This window comes from Cyprinodon tularosa, unplaced genomic scaffold (assembly GCF_016077235.1).
Source record: "Cyprinodon tularosa strain WSP-4 unplaced genomic scaffold, ASM1607723v1 ctg570, whole genome shotgun sequence".
In the NCBI taxonomy this organism is placed as follows: Eukaryota; Metazoa; Chordata; class Actinopteri; order Cyprinodontiformes; family Cyprinodontidae; genus Cyprinodon; species Cyprinodon tularosa.
In genome coordinates, this window is record NW_024039308.1 from 303875 (window position 1) to 318934 (window position 15060).

Here is a 15060-nt window from a genome sequence, read left to right on the forward strand (position 1 = left end):
ATGAACATCTATGGGTGATAATAATAGTTTGTTGCAGCCCTATTTTTATTTGCATATTAGTTCATAATTGTTGCACACTGGGTGTTCCATATGGACTCCATAATAAATAGTCCTGTAGTCTAATTGGGCCATCAAATGTGCAATAACATTGTACAGGAAGATTCATTATCATCAACAGTGTATTCTATATATTCTATATCATAAATACTAATTGCATGATGCATCACATCCTCTGGTCACATTGTGCATTTTGTGCTGTTATCAAACCATGCGGACCTTTTATTCGTTCCGTGGTGTTGTGAGTCGGACAGTATTCCCTGCCGGACAGATTCCGTTGACATTGCTGGGGCAGGTGTTACCCAAGCAGAAGGTGTGATCGCAGGTAGCCGCAGATAAGTGGCTGGCCGCTCCTCCTCGGCTCTTTCTTCGGGACCCGCTGCAGTCATGTACCGGCGGCCGCTGCAGGTGGCCGCGAGGTGCGCCGTCAAAGCTGCTGCGTCCAGAGGCGCCTGTGCGAAGGTAAGAGCTAACAGTTAGCCTGCTGCTAAGCTAGGAAACAGCTCAGAAATCCACATGATGGAATAATATCTGCATAGTTTGGATTGGTTCTGATGTAATAAACAGCTAAACACAGGCTTCCTGTTTAACTGCCTAACAGGTTAAACTGCTGACAGATTAAATGTTTAATCTGCTTCACTGAATCAGGTTATAGACTAATTAACAAAATTAGAGCTTCTGGTTATTTTAGAGGTAATTTGTCTTTTAGATTTATTGGTTAGATCATAAGATAGGAAACTATTAATTACATTTTATGAATTTTATATTTGTAGATATAATACTTTGTTGCCATGTTTGACTTATTTTTTGTTGTGGGTTTTTTTGTTTGTTTTTTAATTGGCCCAAATCCTAATTTCTATGTTCAGAAAGTAACTAAAACTAATTAACTGAGTAGCTGAATGTGTAATTAGGCTCATCATTGCATCATATACTGTCTGTCTGCTCCTGTTGGATATATTCGGAGTTTCAGGGATTAAAAGAGGAGAAAAAAATTTGTACTGATTGAAGTTTAGGTCGAAGTTATATTGAGGTCTAAGTTCTGGTTTCTGCCAATGCGAAGTTATATTTAAATGTCAACTCATTCTGGCTTAAACATGTATATAAATGTACTCTTTATCAGACCATATTGGCCCAAAAGTTAGGAAATTTCTATAAAAAAAAACAAAACTTAAAATCTGTTTTATTTCTTCGTTATCTTCTACAGGCCAGTTAGTTAGACGTCAGCCTGAACACCTAAATTCAGCCAATCATATATCAACGGTCATCTGTCAATCAAATATTTTTGGTCATAGCATCTTGATTCATATGTCGCAGCTAATATGGTAAAAATGGTAAATGGTATGTACTTATATAGCGCCTTTATTCAAGTTAGGAGACTTGACCAAAGCGCTTTACACTACATTCATTCACCCATTCACACACACTCACGGTGGCAAGCTACATTGTAGCCACAGCTGCCCTGGGGCTCACTGACAGAAGCGAGGCTGCCGTACACTGGCACCACCGGGCCCTCTGACCACCATCAGTAGACAATGCAGGTGAAGTGTCTTGCCCAAGGACACAACGACACCGAGAGTCGGAGTCGGGGCTTGAACCGTCAACCCTTCGATTTCAGGGCAAACTCCTACATCCAACGCCACTGTCGCCCCAATATACACAACGGTTGAAATAAGAATATTTTTTTTCCCCATTGAGTTCCGTCCCAGTGTCTGTGTCTTAGCAGGCGTAGAGCTAACAGAACTGGCAGCGTTGCGAGGCAAGGGCTCAAACATGTACGGCTGGAAGCCTTCTACACCAAACCAAGCTTCTGCCGCCCTGGCGTCCTCTTCCACAACATCTTCATCCCCGCTTTCCTCCTTTAAATAAAAAATGGATGACGGAGGAGACTCATCCACGACCTCCGACACTAAACTCTCCTCCTCTTGCATGTTTCCTCTGTCCATAGCGTTCCTTAACTGTGTCGTTTCTAAGTCACCAATTTAGTGCTACTTGGTTCCAATGTGATTTCCCATTGGGAAACTACTAGCACTAAGTTGCTAACTGGTTACCAAGATGCTTCAGAGAAACCAACCACAACCAAAAAGCTTGCAAACCTTCCGCCACAACAATCCAGCCCCCTTTATAATCGACCAATCACATTCAGAGATGAAGATATCTCTCCTTCTCCTAAAATCTTTAGTGTTTCCTGACTGGATGGGTTCTTTCCTGCCATCATTTAATGATGCTAGGATCCAGTAGAACCTCCTGGTTTACAGATTTGTTGGTTTATTTTCCCGCCTGTATGTTTCTCTGTCATGTGAAAAGCCCAGCTGGTTTAATTCAGCTGATTTAAGGCAGTAAAATTAGACGGTAAGATGTTCCTGGGGACATTGAACAAAGAAAAACCTTTAAGGTTTCTAAAAATCCAAGATTGTTTTTTTTTTTTTCTTAGTTCATCATTTATTAAATATTAAATGCAGATTTTTACGTTTGATGGAAATCTATATTTGTTGAGAAGTTCCTTAGAAATGATCAAATCAAAGCTTCAATCTGTAACCATCCGGTTTCTGTTCTTCCTCCCAGCTGCTGGAGCAGGAATGGTGTCTGATATCTCCAGCTGCCTGCCGGCGGACGCCGTCCAGCTGTTGGACTCAGTGTCGATCTTTGCACATTAGCACACAGGTAACCCTTTTGGCATTATAACCTGCCATCTTTTCAGGTAGAAGCTTCCATCTGCTGTTTCCCTTACCTCAAAGTCCAACATCCTCAGTCACCGCCCCGCTCCTGTCCGCCCCGCAGTGCTCCAGACCGTCTGTGTTAGGTTAAAAAATGTAGGTTTTTAAAAGAGAAATTGAGTCTACACAGGAAAGAGATTCAAGCAACTTCTGCAGGAGTGGAAAGAAAAAGCCCAACCCAACTTCAAGCTTTCTTTTTCCGAATCCCCTCCTGCAGCCGTCTTTTATTAACAGAACATCACACATGGTTACAAAACAGTATTTGTTCTGACAGAACAATTGATCAGTTCATAAAGACAGGATGCTCCACCAGAATGACAAGGCAGGATGGTCTCCTGACTGAATCACAAGACACAGTGGAGCATCCCTTGCACAAATGTTTCATAAGCATACATTAATTTTATAATAATCATTGAATAAACCTAACAGTCTGCGCAAAGCAAAGCCTACAGCCTTCACTGTTCCTCCCGTCCTGCTCCTCTCTGACTTCCTCTGAGCTCGAGGAGTGCATGCGCTATATTATTATTAAATTCATATGACCAAAACATGCAGAAATAAAAGCTTAATTTAATATGAAGCATAAAAAATACCCATCGCCTCAAGCATAAGTGCAGTTTCTGCCCAAATATGTTATTTTAGTTGTAGATTTTTATACCAGATAACTAGGATCATTCAAAACTTTTTTTTTATGAACTTTGTTCTCTACTTTTAAACTCAGCATCTCTTCATCCATTCTTGCAATAGAAGTTTCTTTTAATTAGATTTGATGAAACTTTTAAGCCCCTCGGTATAAAATACATTTTTTGATGGAGATGAGAAATCTGCTCCCTGGTTTGTTGAGGAACCAGTAGTTTGCATCACTCCTTTAAATAAACGGTGTAATTTTTTAATATATAAGAATTATTCTCCAATTTGTAGTTACCGATCCGTCGTTACTAGGGGTGTAAATCACTTCGATTCAGTATCGATTTCCTGAATCAATGATTCGATTATTTCCGATACTCAAGAATACACCACCTTTTTCCACCTGGATCTCCGCTCTTTTTGGCCCTCATGTCCCTCCGTTGTCGGACTAAACTCACTCCCACTTCCTCTCCGCCTTGGCCGTATCTAGACCCACAGACCACGCTTCAATATTGAGCATAAATCAAAAATGTCTGTGTCAAGCTCACTGCAACACACTGCTGTAAGAGTATAACCAGGAATCGAGGTAGGACGGCAAAATAGGTTTAGCGCCACCGCAGCACGGGAGGGAGAATTACACCCAGAAGCTAATGGATAAAAATAGACCGGAGGTTTTGTATCGATGCATCGATCCAAAACGATTATTATTTACACCCCTAGTCGTTACTGTATTTTAATTTGACAAACCAGATCTCCTCGCTGTTCTTTTTCCTGTTTGGTGCGATGCATTTGCGGTTATTGACCTGGCCGGACCGGAGCAGAGCAAAAAATAACGGCTCCTTATTTTGATGGTGACGGAAGGAGAAGATGTACATGAACGGAGACATGTGGAGGAGTAGCGGTGGATGTGGAACGGTTCTCGTCGAGCCCTCCATATGACATGCGTGAGCAGGGCAGAGCGCTGACGGAGGATGTGGAATCTGGGGGTTAGAACAGCTGCAGGTTTACCTGAACCCCAGTGAGAGGAGGAGTCTAACCTGCTGCTCCAGGTTTTACTCTGATTCCTCAAAAACTCCAACTAGAAACATACAGAAAATGGAAACTAAGAGGAAAACCAAGCTCATTTTGAAGGCAATGGTTTGATCATCTTAGCCTCCAAAGAAAAGTTTTATGAAGTCAATTAAAATTACGATGATTAATAATTTTATTTGCATAGGAACAGAAAAGTAAAACATGTAAAAAAAACTTTTTTTATCCATTTATTTTTATAATCTGCAGACTGGATCTTTCAGGACCCCTTTACTTAACCTCTATGTTTAATCTTCCAGCTGATCGGCCCAAACATTTTTGAAAATAAAATCTTACAGCTTCTATGCTGGTGGATAAAAAAAAACCACAGGAATACTTTGGGATGTAATCAAATTATTCCCAGTTTCTTTGATGAAATGCTTCAGTTTCCTTTAGGTTTATTTAAACCGTTTGATAAGAGCATCGTTGAACTAATCAGCTGTTCTCCTGCAGCTCCGTAGCGTGAAGGAGACGCCTCAGCACTCACAGGAAGAGGTCGGAGCCTTCACCAAACTCATAGAGGCCATGGGCTTCACCGCGCCGCTCAAATATAACAAATGGGTGAGTGGGGATGAACGGGGGGGTTTGGTAGAAATCTAACAGGGAAAGAAAAATTGGTTAAAAGAAAGATGACAGAAGCCATTTGAGTTTTTAACCCAGAGATGGTTTTATGTCCTGATCCCTTTGGTCCAAATGTGTCTTTAAACTGAAACTACACAAACTTTTTTTTAGTGTTTCTTTAACATGTAATAAGTTGCTGATTCTCTCTTTTTGTTTTAACAGAAAATCAAGATCGCTGCGCTGCGGATGTACACGTGTTGTGTGGAGAGAATAAACTATGATGAGTTCTTTGATAGTAAGTCCAGAACTTAAACTTTAAAACTTGCGTCTTCACTTCAACAAGTGACCCTTAGATGTTTTGGATTAGAAGCTCCTTCCAGCAGAACCCAGTGTGTGAAAGTTGACCTTCTGCAGCTTCTTGCATGCATTCAAAGGTGTTCCTCAGGGATCAGTTCTGGTTCCACTTTTATTTATTTGTTTATATGAACCATTTTAATCAAATTTTATCAGATGCCTGTTTCATTTTTATGCAAATGATGCTGTGATGTATTCTGTTCTGCTTGAAATATCCTTCACTGCTGCTCAGACGACTTTGTAAGAATTTATAAAAACAAACAAAATTTATTTTTCTTTTCCAAAAACAAACAAAAGCAAAAAATGTCCTCCTTTTTAACTCTGCTGGTTCAGATTTTTAGTCTAAATTCAAAATAGGAATTTTATTGTTATTCTCTTTCAAGCCTTGAATCAAACAGTTGGTTAGAAAACTAGAGTGAAAACTTCTGTCTTTTTCTGCACTTTCTTTGCCTTTGATAAAAGAGCCGTGGTTTATATCACTGCATCTTCTCTTGACCAGGTTGTCATGTTCTGGTCCTGATTCTTCACTTGTTTCAGGGGAAAATCAGGACATGTCTAATGCTCACCTATAAAGGCCATTCCTCTTTCATATTCAACAGTTCTTAAATAGTTCTAGAGCTCCATATATGGGCTTATAAAAGCTGGTTCACTAAACTTTAGTGCAGAGGTCACGGATTAGTGGGCCAGGGTCTGGATCCAGACCCACCTGCTGGCTAATCTGGGCGCAACCTGATTTAAAATTTTATAAATTACTGCATGTTGTCCAATGACAGTGTCTAACTTCACTTGCACTGCTTCTCTGTTATATATATATATATATATTATATATTATCCTGTAATATAGTTAAGCCCTCCGAGGCTAACGGCACCAGGCTACACATGATCCAAATTAGCCAATGAGCTGCTGTCAGTCTGGGCTGCTGCTGTGAGAAAAAGAGAGCAGAGAAAGTGTGAACTGCTGGAAGAAATGTGGTGAACTGGTGAAAGAAAAGTGAAATGGTGCTCAAAGATGAACCTGCACATTTAGAGGATGTTTGGCTCAACCTGCTGCTGTGAAGCAGGATTCTCCACCATGAACAGAATCAACAATAAATCTGGATCCAGGCTCAAAATGAGCTCCTTGATATGTGCTTTAGAATGGCTTAGTCTCCATTCAAACCAGGTTTAAAGCCTTGCAGGGCAGCATAAAGCCCACTGCCAACATTAAGACAGAAAAAAGAGAGAAAAAAAAAGTCAAAGTGTTTTATATAAACCTTTTTTTTATGTGTTTTTATTTAAAAAAATAATTGAATAACATGGATTCATAAGAGCCTCATTTTATTTTAGGGTTAAATTCTGTTCAAAGTAACAGATTATAATAAAAAATGTCTCTGGATCTTTACTGGTTGATGATTTTCTTCATTTGGACCCTGCTGATTTTTAATTGATCACCCCTGCTTCTGTGTTTTCTGGGACTTTGTTTCTCCTCGCTGTGATGAGCTGCTCTGTTTTGATGATGAACTAATGATGTTCTGTCTGTTTCAGAATGCTCGCTACCCGACACCCTGAACTCCTGGTTCCTGGTGGCTCAGCTGCACGTTTGGTGAGTCCAACATGTTTCTCCTTCATCACCTCCTGAGATCAGCTCAGGTCTGCTTCAGGAGCTTTAGTTAAGCTCCACTTTAACAGCAGAATGAAGATGATCTTAAAGGAATCTGTGAAGGACTTTGGTCGGGTTTCTTTGAGGAGGTTCCTCAGTTCTCTGCTGAAGGATTTCATATTAGCAGGTCTGATCTCTGAAAGCTCTAAACCAGGTTCTTTATCTCAGGAACTGCTGCTGCAGACTTACAGCACAGAGAAACAGGCATCGGTTATGGTACCAATAGCTGCTGCTCCTGCAGTCCATCCCTTATAAACATGCATTTGCTGATAGTAGGGCTGAAACAATTAATAGGATTAATCATTTATTAAAATAAGCATCAACTAATTTATTAATCAATTGTTAACCGGAGTGTAGAAAACGTGCCATTAGCTGACAGAGCAACCCACCTTCAGCAGCAATTATACCAAAATTGTAAAAAAAAATTGTATTTAAGATAAAAACTTTTTCTTCTGTCAATCTGCTCTATCCAGAATTCCTCAAGTGGAAAGGTTTTAGTTTCACCTGGTTTGATTTAATAAAAAGTCTTTGTTAAGGAACCTTTTGCTATCTGATTATAAACTGATTTATCGAAAAACTTCTTGAATGATTAATCAGTTTGCAAAAAAAAGTAAGTTGCTGCCCTAATTAGTAGCATATCCTCTGGATGAGTGGTTGATCATGGAGGGCCCGGTTCTGATGGTGCCCTGCTGGGGAATCTATGCTATTTAAATTGATCCACTGACAGGAAGATATTTTCACACCTAGAAGGAGACGATAGGATGGAATAGAGGTTAATATCGGTTCAGGGACAAGTGGTGTTCTGGGTTAGTTCTAAGGCTGAACAAAACTCAAAATTGCATTTAATTTTAACCAATATTTGCGATTTTTATCTAAATTTTCCTTTGCAATAACCAAAAGCTTGTAAATGTTTCAGTCCAAACTTTCCATTTTTTAAGCTTGCTTGTCCTGAGTCCATTATTGCAAGACTTTACTGTAACCTTTGTGTGAAAAAGTTATGACTTCTACTTGCATGCATGGATCTGCTGCAACTATATCTACATTTCTATGTGACGACAAACACCCTACAAGCATTTTACTGCAACCTGAATGGCTGGAGTTAGAAATTTAGTGTCTTACTGTGTTTAAATGTAGTGTTAATAAATTGGGTGCCTCTATAATTTGAAAGTTGTGTTTAAATTGTGATTATATTGCAAACGCAATTAATTGCCCAGCCAGAGGGAGGGAGGGAAGCATTCCAAGTCAAGTTTTTCCACCTCTGAGATGTTTTTATATTAGGTTTCTCTTTGAGACAAAACTGTATTCCTTTAGCAGCTGTAGATTCAGCTTCTGATAATAAAGAATAACTTTGAGTTGAATTTCTGACTGAATGTTTGATGCTCTTCATTTTCACACAAGCAGCCTGAAAAAGATGATTGGACCAAGCTGGTTTCCTCTAACATTGGGTCTCACGGTTGGTTGTTCTCCTCCTGGCAGGATGTGCTTGGTGCGGATGCGTCAGGAGGGCAGAGAGGGGAAGTTCATGTGCCGTTACATCGTCCACTCCATGTGGGAGGACGTGGAGCAGAGGAGCAAAATAATGGGGGTGAGTCGAGTCCAGACTTTGCAGCAATCCCTCATACCGAGCATGCAGCGACAGTGGAGAGGAAAACTCTTCTTTAACAGGAAGAAATCGTAAACAGAATAGGTCCGAGCAAACATAGATAGATAGATTAAAAAAAGAAAAATCTGAAATGTAGAAAGCAGAAATTTGTAATAAAACAATTGACAAATAACGGATATGATATAATGATTTACATGGAAGTGCTCTAATATTGCTGAGCTGAAATCTGCTGTTTAAACTCCTTTATAGTTTAGTAAGTTGATGGCCTCAAGCAGGCAGATCAGAGACATAGAAGGGACTCTGATGCGCTGATCTAGGGATACCATCTATGTGAGTTAGAGGCTAAAGGTATAGTTCAGGTTTAAGGTGGGAAACGTTCATCATCTGTTGCTGAGAAGCAGCAGTGTCCCCCCCGTCACCGAGCCTCCTGCTCTGAGAAACGTAACAGATCTGGGAAAAAATATTCAGGTAAGATTTCAACTCAGAAAAAACAATGTATGTGTTTAGTTAAATTATTTCAACAACTTTTAGACATCCTGATACTAAGACAGACCTGGATATTAATACAGGGTTCCCGCGGGTCCTTAAAAAGTCTTAAAAGGCATTGAATTCTTCAGAATTAAACTAAGGCCTTAATTGGTATTAAAATGTTTTAAATCAGTCTTTCGTAAGTCTTAATTTTAAAAACATGATAAATAGGATTATTTTTATTACGATTTTATTTTTGTGATCTAAATGAAACGTTAAAATTGACAAATTTTTTTTTTACTTAAAAAAATAACGGCTCGCCATTATTGGTTCCGTCCCGATAGTGGAACCAATAAAAGCGTTGTCGCGGCCGGGACATTTGGGAGATGCACCATTTACTCTTTGTCTGGAAAATATGAGCAAGTGTAAATGTAACCAAAATTGTCTCCAGCCAAGAGTTTTCTCCATGGCTAAAACCAGGGAACATACATGAGGCTCAGTGGATTTATGCAAGAAGTCATTCAAGCTCAGAACGATGGGAATTAAGGCAGTGGAGTCACACACAGCTGATGTTTCTCTCCATAATGGCGTCACAGCGAAACAGGAACAGACGAGGCATTGATAAAATATATCTGTCATTTGTGTGTTTTTAGCTTTCTTCCTGTATGGGAAGCTTTTCAAAATCTGAAACCTTAGTGCAGTGGTTTATGTTAAAATAAACCTTTGGGTTAAGTTGTTGCAAGCAGGTTTTTCTTGTGTTTCTTGTGGCAGGGTTCCCGCGGGTCCTTAAAAAGTCTTAAAAGGCATTGAATTCTTCAAAATAAAATTAAGGCTTTAATTGGTATTAAAATGTCTTAAATCAGTCTTAATTTAGGTAGGTCTTAATTTTTAACACATCATAAATAGGATTACATTTTTATTACAATTTATTTTTGTAATATAAATAAAACTTTAAAATTGACAATTTTGTTTTTTCTTTTTATTAAAAAAAACACAAAGCGTTGTCTCTGCAACGCCTCTACTTATCACCAAATCAAACTAAGAAAAGGATGCAAAGAAAAAAAACTGCAAAAAAAACTTAGCACTGGTTATGTTGTGGCTTTAAAACTGATTTGTTTTGTTCCCTGCTAAAAGCTTTTGAAAATTTGAAACAGTGCAGTGGTTTATGTTATAACAAACCTTTGGGTTAAGTTGTCGCAAGCAGGTTTTTCTTGTGTTTCTTGTGAATTTGGTCTTAAATTTTTATTTCAAGTGGCATTAAAAAGTCTTAAAAAGTCTTGAATTTAACTTGCCTCATGCTGTAGGAACCCTGTAATACGACTGGTTTGGCTGCTATAAAAGGACCTTCCTTCAGCAGCTCTGCTGGTCAATTGACTTTTGACTAAATGACGATCTTTGCCAAAACTTCATCAGAATATCCTCAAACCTTTTTTCTTTATTTAATCTTCAGGATTTTATGGTTCCTGTTGTTCTCATATGGTAGTTTTGGACCCAAATGTTAAGTGTGTTGAAGTCCTCTCAGATGCTTTGAGTTTTAATGTTTAAAAACTGATTCCTTAACTGTGACATAAAGCCCCTCAGAACCAAGAAGAACCTCCGATCCTACCAAATGTGCCTCTCTGTAATAAATAGCTGCTCTGGCTTTGAGTCGCTCTGCTGTTAGCAGCACAGGGATGCAGGCTTTACATCAGCACGATTTTACCAACCAGCAGGAAGTGCAGCCAGATCCCAGGAGAGCGGCGCTGGCTGTGGCGGCCGCGGCCACAGAGGCGCACCTCTATTCTCCGTCAGTGGAGCAGCTCCAGTAAACGGCGCCGGTTGGCATCAGGCGCCGGACTCAGGCTCACAGAACGTCTCCTGCAAGGTCGATTACCGCCTCTACAGAGCCCAAATTACTGGTTTCACTCTGAAAACTCACCTTAGTTCTGGATATTTTAGGGTCACTTTATGAAAAACAAGCACAGCTCTGGAAAGTTCAACAAGCATTACAGCTTTTCCTAACCGGTGGCTCCAGGCTGCTCTAACAGAACGATAGCAGGCCTGCTTCCAAACTCTGTCAGCCTCAGTCTGCAGGACTCAGTGGATCAGAGGGATGGGTCGCTTTGGGGAGAAAAAGGTTTTATTGGACTGGTTGGATTTAATAAAACAAAGAATGTCAGGAACAGGTGGTTCTGTCTGCGTCTGGACACAAGTAAAACCAGAACAAAGCTTCATCGTCCTCAGCTGTCCGGAGAAAAGCTTCACCTCTCGTCAACTTGACGTGAACCAGGCGTCTAATTTAAACGTGCTGAACAGAACATTAGGGAGAAACCATCAGCAGTTTGATGGGTCAATTATCGGGACTCTGGATAGAATCAGAATTTGTCGGTGATGCTGAATCAGGTGAAAGGAAACACCTGCTGTGTTACCATCTGTCCAGGTTAAAGATTATGGAGGACCGACTCTGCCATATTTAAAAATAAATGCAGAAATAAATAAATGCTCAATAAATAAATAAGCGTATAATTAATTGCCACTAAAAATACAGCAAACAAATAAATGTAAGTAGAAATTATTTTTTTTTTATCTATACATTTAATTTTAATAAAATATTGCAATATTGTAATAATATCGTATTGTGACACGTATCGTATTGCAACACCCATGCCATACGGTAATGCCCTAATCTGAATTAATACTTAATTTAGAAAACTTAAGGTTTTGTCCATTTAGCCCTGAAATCTCTTTTTAATCAGTTTTACTGTTAGGTTTTAATTCAGAGGGTTCTGTTAGATTTCTTGATGTATTAACAGTGACTGGATCAGAACAAGCAGCAGAACTTCACCTGAAGGACCTTTCAGGGAAGTTTTACCTCCTTCAGGATTTCCTAAACCTCTGTGTTTGCATTTGAGCGCGACAGAAGCAGCAGTATTTGTACAAGCAGAACCAGTGATTGGACTCACTCTTAGGTTTCATGTTAATTGCGATGAAGAGCAGGAAAAGCCTTCATCATTTCCTTCACATTCATGCAGCTCTCTGAAACCAAACAAACCGCCGCAGCTCGCCGCCGCTGCAGACTGATTCATTAGATCTCACTGTGCAGGTTGGTTTCCAGAACAGCTGCTTCCTACCTTGTCGGCTACAAACCGGGCTTTGTTCAGAACCTTTGGTCGTCTCTTGCCTTTTTTTCTTGACCCCCAAGAGTCCAGAACAGAACAGAAACACTTGTTGACATATCTCAGCTTTAACTTTTTTTAGAACTGTTTAACTTATCAGCATCTTCATTTGGTGCAAATATGTTTCTATATTCAGAGAAAATCAGCAAAAGTTATATTTCTAAGTTGTTAACTCCAACTTTCTGATAACAAAATAAACAGTTTTTCCAACTTAAATAGTTTAAAATGTCATAGTTTTATTTTACCAACTGTAACAGCGCCATCCTCTGGTCAAAAATCAGGATTTCTTGCTGAATGTCTCAGAGTTCACATTTGGTTTAATTTTGTCGGCGTTCACTGGGATTCTGTTTCTCCTGCAGATTGATGCCATCCACAGGAAGGAGGCCATGAAAGCCATGACTGAAACCTTCTACGCCGCCATATTTGGATACGATGAGGTCAGAAAAACTGACTTTAGCAGCAGATTTCTGTATCCTGAGGAGAAAATTGGATCCTAGTTCTCTGGGTTTCAGCACTGATGAATGAAATGTTTCTGCAGGGAATCCTGTCTGATGACTGCGTCCTGGCTGCAGCTCTGTGGAGGAACCTGTTCAATCGCCAGTGTGAAGACCCCCAGCAGCTGGAGCTCATGGTGGAATACGTTCGCAAACAGGTATAATGACCGCATCTTAATGATGGAAACCCTCAACGCTTCTGTTCACAGTTTGTGTAACCCGTAGCTTTATGTTTGATACATACCAATTTATTTCTAGAGCACTTTGAAAACATCTTAGAAGTACGGAAGAGGATTAGGGCCACTGAAAAAAAAAAAGTAAACTGATTTTTAAATTTTATTTCAGTTTAACATGGGAAAAAAGTCAGAATTCTGAGAAAAAAGTCAGAATTCTGAGAATAAAGACAGAATTCTGAGAATAAAGTCAGAATTCTGAGATTAAAGTCAGAATTCTGAGAAAAAAGTCAGAATTCTGACTTTTTTCCCATACTATACTGAAATAAAAAAAATTTTCCAGTGGCCCTAATCCTCTTCCGTATAGAAGCTAACTAAAGTGCGGCACAAAAATAATTAGCACAAAGCAACATATATATATAAATAAATCATGTTATAATAAATCAAATAGGAACCAAAACAGAGGCTGGATCAGAAAAGGCATCATCTTTTTGAAGCGGACGATTTATTACTTTACAGGTAGCTTTTGTATTATTTGATCAGCTGATGAATTCTTTACTATAATATTTCTGTTTTTGCAGATCTAATAGAATTATTATCTTTATTTCTCCAGAATTCTAGACTGTCTAAGTGAGCAGAATAGGGTTTAATATACCTTTTTATACAAGTTGTTCTTTTTCTTACGTAGCTTCAGCAGGTCAGCTGTGTAGCATGGCTTATTGAAGTCCTGGTTGTTTTTTTTATGGAGCTATAAAGTTGGAAATGGTCATTGGAACTATTGGTAATGACTTTTATAACCATCTGAGATGCCAAATCAGCATTAGTCTCTTCATTTAGATCATTCCATGAAGTCACGGCTGTTTTCAGGCTGGTTTAATCTGAATAAACATTAAGTTATCATAGCTTTATGGGTAAACTTTCCCTGCTCTCTTCTTCCCAGATGCAGTTTATTGATGCTTTGGACGGGGAGGATCTTCTGCTCACCGGAGAGGTGAAATGGCGTCCTCTGCTGGAGGAGAACGCTCAGAGCATCCTGAAGGTGGTCAGTCCCACCTACAACGATGCAGGGCTGTGAGACAAAGACCTCATCTCTCTGTTACAATAAAGCACCTCCTGCTTCTTCTCAGCTCACACTTTAAACTTCACCTCAGTTGCTGTAGCTTCTCCTTTTTGCTCCCTTTTTCCTTGAAGCACTTTTCCTCCACCTTTTTGATGATGAAGGTTCAGATGGATGCAGAGATGATCAGGGATTATGATTCAGACACATGGAGGACTCCTCGTGTGTCTATGATCCTGTCAGGTCTGAGAGCAGCTTCTGTATGCAAACACACCTCTTGTTTATATTTCCACTGAACGCCTCTCTGTATTTATAAAGTATTTTTGAATGACTGTTTGTTTCCTCTGCGCTCCTTCACTGTGTTTAAACAACCTGAACCTCTGAGGCTTCTTTCCTCCGTGCTCTCAGACCTGAACAGGAGGCAAAACACAAAGACTCAAATGTCACTGATGGTTTTTAAAAGAAGGTTAATAAAGTTTTCTGTTCAAACTCGTTCAGCTGTGCGTTCTTCTTCTGCTCTGTTACCGATGCTGCTGAATGCTCAGTGGAGAAGCACCGCAGGGATTTTCTCTATTGTAAAAAGCTGATCCTCTGGTTAAACTTTGTCATTCATTGTGACTTAACACTATATAAATTAATATATTTCCTTTTTTTATTAATAAAAACAAGATATTCAAAGTAAAATTAAATATTTCTGAAAAACAGCTTTAAGTTTTGTTTCTGTGTTACTGAAAGTGTTCCAATACAGTTAAAATGATCAGATTGTGGGACAGAAATTTCTGTAATCAATTAATCAGAATATAAGCATTAGTAATTTTTATAGTATATTTTTTATATATATTTTACAAACATTTTTTGGTACAGAATTTAACATCAGATTTATTCAACTGAATATTTGGAAAGAAAAAAAATCATGTGTGTATTAGATGTCTTGGCACACATTTAGTCATGTTTTGGGTACTGGAACCTTAATAAGCTTTTCTGTGATGGATTAGCAAAATGATGCTACCCTGTTTGTAAAAGGGAGGAATTGGTGTTACACAGCTCTGCAAGTTGGCTGCACAATTTTATTAAACTCTAAAGATAATTTCAG

At 39.1% G+C, this 15060-nt stretch overlaps 1 protein-coding gene across 1 annotated transcript; it reads left to right on the forward strand.

Moving 5' to 3' along the window:
* Positions 1–303: 303 nt before the first annotated feature.
* Positions 304–14459, forward strand: LOC119797116 (ubiquinol-cytochrome-c reductase complex assembly factor 1). The gene is made up of 9 exons (XM_038306069.1): positions 304–519; positions 2620–2718; positions 4917–5024; positions 5247–5319; positions 6903–6960; positions 8494–8602; positions 12603–12680; positions 12782–12895; positions 13851–14459. The coding sequence occupies exons 1-9, from the start codon at positions 445–447 to the stop codon at positions 13983–13985; spliced, it is 849 nt and encodes a 282-aa protein (XP_038161997.1). The 5' UTR covers positions 304–444; the 3' UTR covers positions 13986–14459.
* The last annotated feature ends 601 nt before the right edge of the window (positions 14460–15060 follow it).